This window comes from Oryx dammah, unplaced genomic scaffold (assembly GCF_014754425.2).
Source record: "Oryx dammah isolate SB20612 unplaced genomic scaffold, SCBI_Odam_1.1 HiC_scaffold_29, whole genome shotgun sequence".
Classification (NCBI taxonomy): domain Eukaryota; kingdom Metazoa; phylum Chordata; class Mammalia; order Artiodactyla; family Bovidae; genus Oryx; species Oryx dammah.
Window position 1 is genome coordinate 16,929,558 of NW_024070213.1, and position 13,004 is coordinate 16,942,561.

Consider the following 13,004-nt stretch of genomic DNA (forward strand, 5'->3'; position numbering starts at 1 on the left):
ATTCTGAGAAGGGAGGAAAGGCCAACAATCTCATCCCTGCAACCTGATGGTTTCCACCTCACCCCTCCAAGCTCACCTGTGAATTCCTGTTTTCCTGTCCTCAGTTTCTGCTGGCTTGACAATTACTCTCATATTTCAAACCTTCTTGTACTTCTCTGCTTTGGCCTTGAACTCAGTCCAGGGGAAGATGAATGCTTGATTCCACCAGAGATATTCTCCAAGGGCCAACCAATCCCACACCCTGACCCTGTGAGATCTCACAATCTGTAGTGATCGGCCAGTGTGATCGGGGAAGAAAAACCACTCATGCTTTCTGAGGCAACTTTTCTCTGCCAACCCCTGTCATGGGGCTCTCAGGGACCACAGAAGCAGAAGGCCAAAGGACCATGTTGTTCATATAAGGAGATGTTGAAGATTCAGAAGCTCATTGGTGTCTGAGCTTCAGAAAGTGGCTGATGCAGCCTCCAGTAGTGCCTGAAATGGTGAAAGGTGTCTCTATTGGCTCTCAGGAGGGAGGGTGTAAGGGGTGGTCTATATAGGCCCCGGTCAGCACCCTGATGCTTCCTCACAGGCTGATCCTGCAGCTGGGACTGTGACCTTGAGGACGTCGGGTCAGGATGGCTCTGGGCAGACACCTCTCCCTGTGGGGACTCTGTGTCCTCCTCCTCGGCACCGTGGTGGGTGGTCAAGGTAAGAGCTGCCCCTCTGTCCTGGGTCCACAGCAGGGAGTGGATGCCTTGGTGAAGGGAAAGGTGTCTGGACTTGTGGAACCTGGCCTCAGTGTTTTTGACCAAAAAGGAACCACGGTGACTGTGAATACTGGTCCCTCACCTGTGGGTGGTCTACTGGTTGTAAAAGCAGATTTTACAGAGCAGTGAGGTTTCGTCTGGACTGAGCTGGGTCACTCTGAGTCCCTCCACTATCTCCGTTGTTCTCAGGGAGCTTCTAGGGTCCCAGTGACTCCCAGTGTGTAGGAGATCCAATGACTCACCCCAGCTGGGACTCTGGACTGTTCCCACACGCCCCACATGCCTGGTGTGTGAGCACTGCCCCAGGGTCCCCGTGTTTCCTGTGTCTATGCTCCTGTGGGCTCTGTGCTTAGGTGCATATATGTAGTGTGTCAGGCTGTGTGTGTGTGTGAGGGTGAGTGAGGGTGTGTGCATGTGTGTGAAGGTGTGTGTGTGTGTCTCTGTGTGTGTGAGGATGCATGTGTATGTGAGGGAGAGAGAGAGAGAGAGAGAGAGAGAGAGAGAGAGGGTGTGTGGAGCCTGTCTGTTTGAAAGAAACAGGGATGCTGAGCAGGAACTGAGTCCGCTGGTCTGTGAAGCACACAGGGTCCCCACAGGGCTGGGTGTCATGCTGCTGCATGTAACTGGACCAGAGATAATCGTGCACCTGCCTGCCTCTCTCTGGCTCCTCTCCTCCATCCCCTGGGCTCCCCTCTGCTTATTGCCATGTTTGCCCAGCACTGGGCTCTGTGAGAGGCTCTGCCTGCTGGCTTCACCTCTTCTCACCAGGTGTCCATTGTGGAGGAGGGGAGTCCACAGCCAGGAGAGGGGACCTCTTGTCTGTAGAGATCAGTTGATGTGCAGCCCCAGGCGTATAATTTCCTGAGTCCCTGTCCCAGTCCCTGTGACATTTCCTGATGTGCTGGAGGCCTGGGACGGTCTTTTCCCCTCCCAGGATCTGCTGTGACTCTGTAAGGAGCACTCTCTCTCCCTGGAGAGTTAAAGTTAATTATTATTATTAGCCATTGAGTCATATGTGTTCCTTATATATTTTGGATATTAACCCCTCATGAAATACATGATTTGCAAGTTCTTTTTCTCCATTCTGCGCATTGTCTTTTCATTTTGTGTACTGTTTCTTCTGTTCTACAGGAGCTTTTTAGGTTGATGTTAATGTGGTCCCATTGTTTATTTTGATTTTGTTGCTTGTGCTTTAGCTGTCATACCCAAGAATTCATTGCCAATATCCACATCCAGGAGCTTTCCCCTGTGTTTTCTTCTAGGAGTTTGTGGTTTCAGGTCTTAAATAGATTTATGTCTTTGATCTATTTTGAGTCTATTTTTCTGTGGTACTAAGATAGGGATCTAGTTTCATTCTTTTGCATGTAAATATCCAGTTTTCCTAACAGTATTTACTGAAAAGACCGTGCTTGCCTCACTGAGTATTCTTGCCTCCCTTGTCAAACATTCATTGACTGTCCATGCATGGGTTTATTTTTGGGCTTTCAGTTCTGTTAATTGCTTGATGAGTCTATTTTCATACCATTGCCATAAAATTTGTTTTTATGTATTTGGCTGCAGCAGGTCTTGCCTGCAGTACCTGTGATATTTGATCTTTACACAGCATGCAGTTCTTCAGTTGCAGCATGCCATGTTACTTATGCCATGTGAATTCCTAGCTGTAACATGTGGCATCTATTGCAGCATGAGCTTCTCCACTTGTGGCAGACGGACTTCTCTCTAGTTGTGGTGCATAGCCTCGAGTGCACAGAGGGCTCAGTAGTTGTAATGCATGGCCTTAGTTGCCCTGCAGCATGTGACATCTTAGTTACCCAACTAGGGATTGAACTTGAGACCCCTGCATTGGAAGGCAGATTCTTTTCTTTTCTTTCTTTCTTTCTTTCTTTTTTTTTTTTTTTACAAAAAATTATATCTTTATATAAGCCATTAGTTCAGTTCAGTTCAGTTGCTCAGTCCAACTCTTTGCAACCCCATAAATTGTAGCACACCAGGCCTCCCTGGCCATCACCAACTCCCAGAGTTCACTCAAACTCACGTCCATTGAGTCAGTGATGCCATCCAGCCATCTCATCCTCGGTCGTCCCCTTTTCCTCTTGCCCCCAATCCCTCCCAGCATCAGAGTCTTTTCCAATAAGTCAACTCTTTGCATGAGGTGGCCAAAGTACTGGAACTTCAGCTTTAGCATCATTCTTTCCAAAGAACACCCAGGACTGATTTCCTTTAGGATGGACTGGTTGGATCTCCTTGCAGTCCAAGGGACTCTCAAGAGTCTTCTCCAACACCACAGTTCAAAAGCATCAATTCTTCGGTGCTCAGCTTTCTTCACAGTCCAACTCTCACATCCATATAACTACTGGAAAAAACATCTTGACTAGACAGACCTTAGTCAGCAAAGTAATGTCTCTGCTTTTTAATATGCTATCTAGGTTGGTCATAACTTTCCTTCCAAGGAGTAAGTGTCTTTTAATTTCATGGCTGCAGTCACCATCTGCAGTGATTTTGGAGCCCAAAAAATAAAGTCTGACACTGTTTCCACTGTTTCCCCATCTATTTCCCATGAAGTGATGGGACAGGATGCCATGATCTTCGTTTTGTTGAGCTTTAAGCCAACTTTTTCACTCTCCTCTTTCACTTTCATCAAGAGGCTTTTTAGTTCCTCTTCACTTTCTGCCATAAAGGTGGTGTCATCTGCATATCTGAGGTTATTGATATTTCTCCTGGCAATCTTGATTCCAGCTTGTGCTTCTTCCAGCCCAGTGTTTCTCATGATGTACTCTGCATAGAAGTTAAATAAACAGGTTGATAATATACAGCCTTGACATACTCCTTTTCCTATTTGGAACCAGTCTGTTGTTCCATGTCCAGTTCTAACTGTGTCTTCATGACCTGCATACAGGTTTCTCAAGAGGCAGGTCAGGTGGTCTGGTATTCCAATTTCTTTCAGAATTTTCCAGTTTATTGTGATCCACACATTCAAAGGGTTTGGCATAGTCAATAAAGCAGACATTGATGTTTTCCTGGAACTCTCTTGCTTTTTTGATGATCCAGTGGATGTTGGCAATTTGATCTCTGGTTCCTCTGCCTTTTCTAAAACCAGCTTGAACATCAGGGAGTTCACGGTTCACGTATTGCTGAAGCCTGGCTTGGAGAATTTTGAGCATTACTTTACTAGCGTGTGAGATGAGTGCAGTTGTGCGGTAGTTTGAGCATTCTTTGGCATTGCCTTTCTTTGGGATTGGAATGAAAACTGACCTTTTCCAGTCCTGTGGCCACTGTTGCATTTTCCAAATTTGCTGGCATATTGAATGCAGCACGTTCACAGCATCTTCTTTCAGGATTTGAAACCGCTCAACTGGAATTTCATCACCTCCACTAGCTTTATTCATAGTGATGCTTTCTAAGGCCCACTTGACTTCACATTCCAGGATGTCTGGCTCTAGGTGAGTGATCACACCATTGTGATTATCTAAATACAGTAAGGTTTTTAAAATGAAATCTTATGTATATAGTTGTATTCATAAAGTACACTAATCAAAATCTATACAACATTAACACCAAATCCAAATAAGATATTCCTCTGAACTTCATCTTTCACCAAGCATCTAAAACCACCAGTCTTTTGGTCATTCTCTTGTACATTATTCTGTATCCACACTGTCTGCATCCGTTTGGATCCCTTGATTTTATTTCATTTTCTGTGTGACATTCTCCACAGATATATATCATTGGTTGCTGCTTAGAGGGCTGAACATTCTGGGTGTCCATTGTTGTCTGTAACACAGAGAAACTTCTCAGCCTTTCCAGACAGATTCCAACTTGCCTCTGTGCCACAGCCAACTTCCCCAGAAGGTGGATTCTTAACCACTGGACCACCAGGGAAGTCCCCTGATGATGTGAGCATTTTAAAGTCTTTTTTGGATTTGCTACAATAATGCTTCTGTTTTATTTTTACTTTTTATTAATTATTTTTTTTGGTCACAAAGCATTTGGGATTCAACCAAATGGCCAGGGATTCAACCTGTACCCCCTGCATTAGAAGGCAAAGTCTTAACCCCTGGACTCCCAGGGAAGTCTCTCCAGCTTTATTTTGTTTGTTTGTTTTTTATTTGTTTTTGTGTAATTTTTATTTTTGCTTCACTGGGTCTTTGTTTCTTCCCATTGGCTTTCTCCAGTTGCAGAAGTCGGGACTGCCCTTCCCTGTGGTGCTCACTCTTCTCACTGCAGTGCCTTCTCTCGTTGCGGAGCACAGACTCTAGGTACACGGGCTTTGTTACTCTGTGGAATGTGGGATCTTCTTGGGCCCAAGATGGAAACTGTGTCCCTTGTATTGGTAGGCAGATTCTTAACCACTTGACCACCAGGCAAGTCACCTCCAGTTTTGCTTTTATTTTCTTTTTTTCACTTTAAAATTGCTTTGGCTATTTGAGGTTTTATGGTTTGACACAAGTTTTAAGATATTTTTCTATTTCTGTGAAAAATGTTATTGGAATTGCTTTGAATACATAGATAGCTTTGGGTAGTATAGACATTTTAACAATATTAATTCTTCCAATCTATGAACATGGGCTCTCTTTCCATTTTATTAGTGTCTTCTTCAAGTCTCTCATTAGTCTTATTGATTTTTGTGTATAGCTCTTTCATCTTTTTGGTCAAATTTATTCTTAATATTTTATGGTTTCTTATACAGTTTTAATGAGATTGTTTCTTTTTTTTCCCAGATGTTCCCTTGTTAGTGTGTAGAAATGCAACCAATTTCTGTAGATTGATTTCGTCTCTGTGACTTTATTGAATTTATTAGTTCTAACTGTTGTTTTTATTGGTATACTATTAGAATTTTCTATAAATAATATCATGTCTTCTGCAAATGGAGAAAAGTTTCTTTTTCTATTTGGATAATTTTATTTCTTTTTGCTTAATTTCTTTCACTGGGACTTGCAGTACTATGTGGATTAAGATTGGTAACAGAGGACATACTTATGTTATTCCTGATCTTAGAGAAACATTGAATTTGATATTAGCTATGGGCTTCTTATATATGATTTATATTATATTGAGAAATGTTCCTTCTATATCCAGTTTTTGAGAGGTAAAAAATTTAAGAGTGTTGAATTTTGTCAAACATCTTTTCTGCATCTACTGAGATGGTCTTATGATTTTTATCTTTCATTGTATTAATGTGGTGTATGACATTTATTGATTTACACGTTAAACTATCTTTGTATCCTAGAGATTAATTCCACTTGCTCACAGTATATAATCTTTTTAATGTGTTGTTGAATTCACTTGGCTATATTTGTTAGGAATTTTGGCATTTATATTAATCAGGGACATTGGCTTGTAATTTTCCTTTCTTGTAGTGTTTTTACATAGCTTTGGTATCAGGCTAATGCAGGCCATGTAAAATGATTTACGGAGTGCTCATTCATGGTACTGTCACAAAGACAGAAATATAGATCAATGGAACAAAATAGAAAGCCCAGAGATAAATCCATGCACATATGGACACCTTATATTTGACAAAGGAGGCAAGAATATACAATGGAGTAAAGACAATCTCTTTAACAAGTGGTGCCGGGGAAACTGGTCAACCACTTGTAAAAGAATGAAACTAGATCACTTTCTAACACCACACACACAAAAAAAACTCAAAATGGATTAAAGATCTAAACATAAGACCAGAAACTATAAAACTCCTAGAAGAGAACATAGGCAAAACTCTCTCTGACATAAATCACAGCAGGATCCTCTATGATCCACCCCCCAGAATTCTGGAAATAAAAGCAAAAATAAACAAATGGGATCTAATTAAAATTAAAAGCTTCTGCACAACAAAGGAAAATATAAGCAAGGTGAAAAGACAGCCTTCTGAATGGGAAAAAATAATAGGAAATGAAGCAACTGACAAACAACTAATCTCAAAAATATACAAGCAACTTATGCAGCTCAATTCCAGAAAAATAAACGACCCAATCAAACAATGGGCCAAAGAACTAAATAGACATTTCTCCACAGAAGACATACGGATGGCTAACAAACACATGAAAAGATGCTCAACATCACTCATTATTAGAGAAATGCAAATCAAAACCACAATGAGGTACCACTTCACACCAGTCAGAATGTCTGTGATCCAAAAATCTGCAAGCAATAAATGCTGGAGAGGGTGGGGAAAAAAGGGAACCCTCTTACACTGTTGGTGGGAATGCAAACTAGTACAGCCACTATGGAGAACTGTGTGGAGATTCCTTGAAAAATTGCAAATAGAACTGCCTTATGACCCAGCAATCCCACTGCTGGGCATACACACTGAGGAAACCAAAATTGAAAGAGACACATGTACCCCAATGTTCATCGCAGCATTGTTTATAATAGCCAGGACATGGAAACAACCTAGATGTCCATCAGCAGATGAATGGATAAGAAAGCTGTGGTACATATACACAATGGAGTATTACTCAGCCATTAAAAAGAATACATTTGAATCAGTTCTGATGAGATGGATGAAACTGAAGCCAATTATAAAGAGTAAAGTAGCCAGAAAGAAAAACACAAATACAGTATACTAACACATATATATGGAATTTAGAAAGATGGCAGTGATGACCCTGTATGCGAGACAGCAAAAGAGACACAGATACGTATAGTGGACTTTTGGACTCAGAGGGAGAGGGAGAGGGTGGGATGATTTGGGAGAATGGCATTGAAACATGTATACTATTATGTAAGAAATGAATCGCCAGTCTATGTCCGATGCAGGATATAGGATGCTTGGGGCTGGTGCACGGGGATGACCCAGAGAGATGTTATGGGGAGAGAGGTGGGAGAGGGGTTCATGTTTGGGAACGCATGTACACCCGTGGTGGATTCATGTCAATGTATGGCAAAACCAATACAGTATTGTAAAGTAAAATAGAATAGAATAAAAATAAAAATTTAATAAAAAAATAACAAATTCTGAAAAAAATAAAAATAAAATAAAAAGAACAGATGTTTTTCTTGTATAAATATTTGATAGAATTCACCAGTGAAAATTTCTGAATCATTTTTTCTGGATTATCCAAGTTGTTGGCCTATAATTTTCCATAGTAGCCTCTTATGATTTGTATTCTGTTGTATCAGTTTTAATGGCCCCTGTTTCCTATCTGATTTTATTTATTTCAATCTTCTCATTTATTTTCTTGGTTAGTATAGCTTAAAGTTTGTCATTTTTGTTTATTTTTTTCAAGAATAACCTCTGTTAATCTTTTCTATCACCTTCCTATATTCTATTTCATTTATTTATGCTCTAATCTTTGTTTTTCCTTCCTTTGCTAGATTTTGGTTTACTTTGTTCTTCTCTCTTACTTCTTTGATTTGTAATATTAGGTTGTCTATTTGAGATGTTTCTTTTTTTCTTAAGTATGCATTTATCACTATAAGTTTTCCTCTTATAACTGCTTTGGATGCAGTATATAGTGTTGGAATGTGTTTTTCTACTTTTGTTTATCTCAGAATATTTTTGATATGCCTTTGGATTTCTTTTCTGTCACTGGCTATTCAGGAGCTTGTTGTTGAATTTCCACATATTTGTGATTTTGCCAGTTTCCTCCTATTGCTGATTTTTTTAATTTCAAATAGCTGTACTCAGAAAATATGTTTGATAATATTTCTATATTTTTGAATTTGTTAAGACTTGTTTTGTTGCTTAACGTGATCTATTCTAGAAAATACTCTGTGTGTATTTGAGAAGAATATGTATTCTGCTGCTGTTGGATAAAATGTTCTGTATATGTCTGTTAAGTCCATTTGTTTATTAGGTTCTTCAAATCCCCTGTTTCTAATTGATTATCTGTCTGAATGATGTATACTGAATTCAGGTGCTCTGACAACTCTGAGGACTTTGGCAAGCATTGCAGGAGATGTGAAGTGGCTGTAAGGTTTGTTAGTATACTCAACAGTACCCCCAGGTCCAGTGGCTAGGGACCATGGCAGACAGTGGCAGTGGCTAGAGTCAGTGCCAGAAGTGTGCACCCAGTTGGCATTGAGAGGCCAGGTACAGGTGCTCATATACGTCAGGGACCAGTTATAGACACACATATGGTATGTATCACAGGCCGGCATTTAGTTAAAAGGTTCATCTAGGAGTAGATATTGCCCAAACATACTCACCTGGATGTTGGCAGCATTCAGACCTTGGTGGACTGTTTAACTGAGAGCACCAGTCCCTTTCTGCCATGAGCTGGAGGTCTCCCTCGATTCCTTATCATGTGGGTCTCTCCATACATAGCTCACAATGTGGCAACTGGCTTCATCAAGACAGAGAGAGCAGGATAGGTCACCAGGAAAAACCAGAATTGTCTTAAAAACTAATCTTTTAAGTGACATCTCATCACTTTCATCTAATTCCATTGGTTAGACTCATGTTACTAGATACACCCAAGTGTGGGGATTACACAAGGACATGAACACCAGATGACAGGAACAATTGGTATGCTTTAGAGCTTGTTACCACAGTCCTATGTTCCTAAGCTGGATGAGATGCTCCCTATGGACAGGGAAGGAGAGGGAGGATTCCTCCCTGGATCCCGGGCCATGAGCTGCAACTGAGATGAGGGGGAGCTGGGCCCTAGTAGTCTTGGGCACATCTACAGGGAGGGCAGCATCCAGAGTCTCTGAAGACTTGTCCTTGGTGGTGTCCCTGGAGCTGGTTCTACAGGCTTGTGAGAAATACCTGTGCCTCGCTTCCTGCTCCAGGTTCAGTGATGGCACATTGGGAGCTTCGAGTTGGCCATGGTGGGAATGTTTATACCACAAAGGTCAAGAAATGCTATTCACAGGGATTTGTTTTCAGACATCAGAGTATTCATATTTTAATAATTACCAGCAGTCCACTGCATGGTCTGCTAAAATCTCTTGTGTCTTGTGTCTGTGTCTCTCTTGCAGATCTGGAGGTGAGGCTGAATGATGGAACCTACCACTGTGAGGGGAGAGTGGAAGTGAGGTTCCAAGGAGAATGGGGTACAGTGAATGATCACAACTGGAGTATGGAGGAGGCAGCTGTGGTGTGCAGACAACTGGGATGTGGAGGTGCTGTTGATGCTCCCAAAGGGGCTAAATTTGGACCAGGAACTGGACCCATTTGGTTTCATTATATTTACTGCAAAGGGCAGGAGTCAGCTATCACAGAGTGTAGTTATCCTACTGTGAAAGACCATCGTCCTGAGGGCCATTCCCATGACAAGGATGCTGGAGCAGTCTGCTCAGGTAAGTGCTGTCTGGTCCAAAAGGGAATCCCTAGCAGGAGAAGCCTCCGTCTCATTCCCAGAATAACTATGACAATATGGATCACAGCCTTTATAACATTCCTGGGTATTACTATTTCCACATGCTCACAAAAAAGAGAATTTTAAATGTTGCTGAACACTAGTATTGTCTCCATCTATAATGTTCCTACAAATGAACTACTTTTTAACACAGAAACCAGAGTCGTCTTAAAACTTAATTGCTAAAGTGACATCTGATCACTTTTGTCAAATTCTGTTTGTTAGATGCATGTTACTAGGTACATTTGAGTGTGGATTACACAAGGCCATGAACACCAGGCGGCTGGAATAATTGGGACACTTCAGAGCCTGTTACCCCAGCCCTCCGTTCCTGAGCTGGATGGGGTGCTCCCTATGGACAGGGAAGAAGAGGGAGGATTCCTCCCTGGATCCTGGGCCACGAGCAGTAACTGAGACGGGGAAGCTGGGCCCTAGTAGACTTGGGCACATTTACAGGGAGGGCAGCATCCAGAGTCTCTGAAGTCCTGTCCTCGGTGGTGTCCCTGGAGCTGGTTCTACACGCTCCTGAGAAATACCTGGTACCTCCCTTTCTGCTCCAGGTTCAGTGATGACACACTGGGAGCTTCAAGTTGGCCATGGTGGGAATGTTTATACCACAGAAGTCAACACCTTCTATTCACAGTGATTTTCCAGAGAATAGAGTATTCATCTTTTAATACTTACCAGCACACCACTGATGCAAGTCTGCAAAATCTCTCCTGTGTCCTGTGTCTCTCTTGCAGCTCTGGAGGTGAGGCTGAAGGATGGAGCCCACCACTGTGAGGGGAGAGTGGAAGTGAAGCACCAGGGAGAATGGGGCACAGTGGATGATCACAACTAGAGCATGGAGGAGGCAGCTGTGGTGTGCAGACAGCTGGGGTGTGGAGGTGCCATTGATGCTCCCAAGAGGGCTCATTTTGGACCAGGGATTGGCCCCATTTGGTTTCGTTATATTTATTGCAAAGGTCCAGAGTCAGCTATCACAGAGTGTAGTTATCCTCCTGTTAAAGATCATCGCCCTGAGGGCAATTCCCATGACAAGGATGCTGGAGCAGTCTGCTCAGGTAAGCCCTGTGGTCTGAGAGGGATTCCCAGCAGAAAAAGCCTCAGTCTTATTCACAGAATAGCTATGAGAATATGGATCACATACTTCAGAACTTACTTGGATGGTGGTCTTTATACTTAACCACTGGACTACCAGGGTGGTCTTTATACTTCATACTTGGATGAAGATTTCAGTCACACAGTGCTTTCTTGAACATTAGGTACTCAAAGGAACGTAAGGTCTGACTTGGCCCTGAGCTTTCTATAAAGAAAGCTGAGCACCGAAGAATCAATACTTTTGAACTGTGGTGTTGGGGAACACTCTTGAGAGAGTCCCTTGGACTGCAAGGAGTTCCAACCAGTCCATCCTAAAGGAAATCAGTCCTGAATATTCATTGGAAGGATTGATGCTGAAGCTGAAACTCCAATACTTTGGCCACCTGATGTGAAGAACTGACTCATTGGAAAAGACCCTGATGCTGGGAAAGATTGAAAGGGAATGGAGAAGGGGACAACAGAGGATGAGATGGTTGGATGGCATCACCGACTCAATGGACATGAGTTTGAGTAAACTCCGGGAGTTGGTAATGGACAGGGAGGCCTGGCATGCATTCAGTCCATGGGGTCACAAAGAGTTGGACATGACTGAGTGACTCAACTGAACTGAACAGAAAGTCTCCAGATCCACAATCACTGGTCCCTCCAGTCTCTGTGAGGTGTCTCATAGGAGGGAGGGAGGTGAGCTCAAATGAGTCATACATGTACAACCTTCAGGTTGGACCTCGATTAATTAGTTTCATCATTTCATTTTTGTATTCTTTCATGAGATGGTCAGACAAGTGCAACTACAGGATGGTATATAGGAGAGAAGCAGGCAAACAAAGTGTATTATACTCACTGGTCCTAGAGAGACAGAGACCATAAGATGGGTACGTGGGAGAGGAACCAATAGACCAGGATCCACCTAGCAGTGGGAATCCAACATGGGGTGTGAATACCCATGGAGAAGGGACAATACTGGGGGTTAGGGTGGAGGTATACTAGGAAAAGGGAGATTTCATGGGTGCATTTGAATATCACTAGGTCACAGGGGAGGGCAAGAAGGGGGATTTGTGGCAGGGGCTAATCTCCTTACACAGGTGCACCTGTTCACCTGGGTGGGGAGGTCACCTCCTATTTGTGGGGTTGTTGAGGCTGCAGGAAAACCTAAAGTTTTAAATTTACAACACTGAAGTTGGAGCAAACCTAAGGGCAGTGAGGGTAAGAAGCATGAAATGACACATAAAAAGGGCTCAAACCTGACTATGTATTTCACCTGCACTAAGGTTAAAACTAGAATGTGATTGGGTGGTCACAGTGTTTGCCAGAGATGTTCTCAGTTGTTATCAGAATGTTTGATGAATTCTTCAGGACATTAGTCCCAGCAGAATAGCTGGAATTGAGGAAGATATTATCAGATATCACAAGTTCCCTAAAACACGTGGTTGGGTCTTAGGAAAGGGTCACTCACCGTGCTGATATGGTTTAAAGGTTCACCCTAAGGACATCTGCAGTAGGTCCATAGCAGCCACAGCCAATCAGCTCTCTGTGTTTTGTTGGGGAAAATAACTGGAAAATTATCTTTTCCAATCTCACCTTTAGCAGATCTTTGATGATATTCTTGAAGTCTCAAAGAAAACAGTTCTTCCCTTTTTTACAAGTACTTTATTGAGGTATGACTGACATACAAAAAGCCATATGTAGTTAATAAAACTTGATGAGTGGGGTGATCAGTATACATCTGTGAAATCCCAACCACAGTCTATGCCACATATCTGTTGATCTCCTCAAAGGTTTTCCTTCACTCTCTTTATTACAATATTATTATTAAAATAATTATTTTAAGGGGCATTTGAATTTCAGTTAGGAG

General features: G+C 42.2%; 2 protein-coding genes across 2 annotated transcripts in view; one reads left to right on the forward strand and one right to left on the reverse strand.

Annotated features, from left to right (window-relative positions):
- The first annotated feature begins 590 nt into the window (after positions 1-590).
- LOC120857784 (deleted in malignant brain tumors 1 protein-like) overlaps positions 591-13,004 on the forward strand; it is a 66,815-nt gene continuing 54,401 nt past the window's right edge. The window contains exon 1 of the mRNA XM_040233520.1: positions 591-690. Within this exon, the coding sequence (XP_040089454.1) occupies positions 618-690 (73 nt within the window). The 5' untranslated portion in view covers positions 591-617. The remainder of the gene's footprint in view (positions 691-13,004) is intronic.
- LOC120858765 (DNA-directed RNA polymerases I, II, and III subunit RPABC4-like) lies at positions 4,325-4,566 on the reverse strand. The gene has a single exon (XM_040235070.1). The coding sequence runs from the start codon at positions 4,512-4,514 to the stop codon at positions 4,341-4,343; it is 174 nt and encodes a 57-aa protein (XP_040091004.1). The 5' UTR covers positions 4,515-4,566; the 3' UTR covers positions 4,325-4,340.

Excerpts from the sequence above, each read along its gene's own strand:
- LOC120858765 (XM_040235070.1), bottom strand. The coding sequence starts at position 4,514 with ATGGACACCCAGAATGTTCAGCCCTCTAAGCAGCAACCAATGATATAT.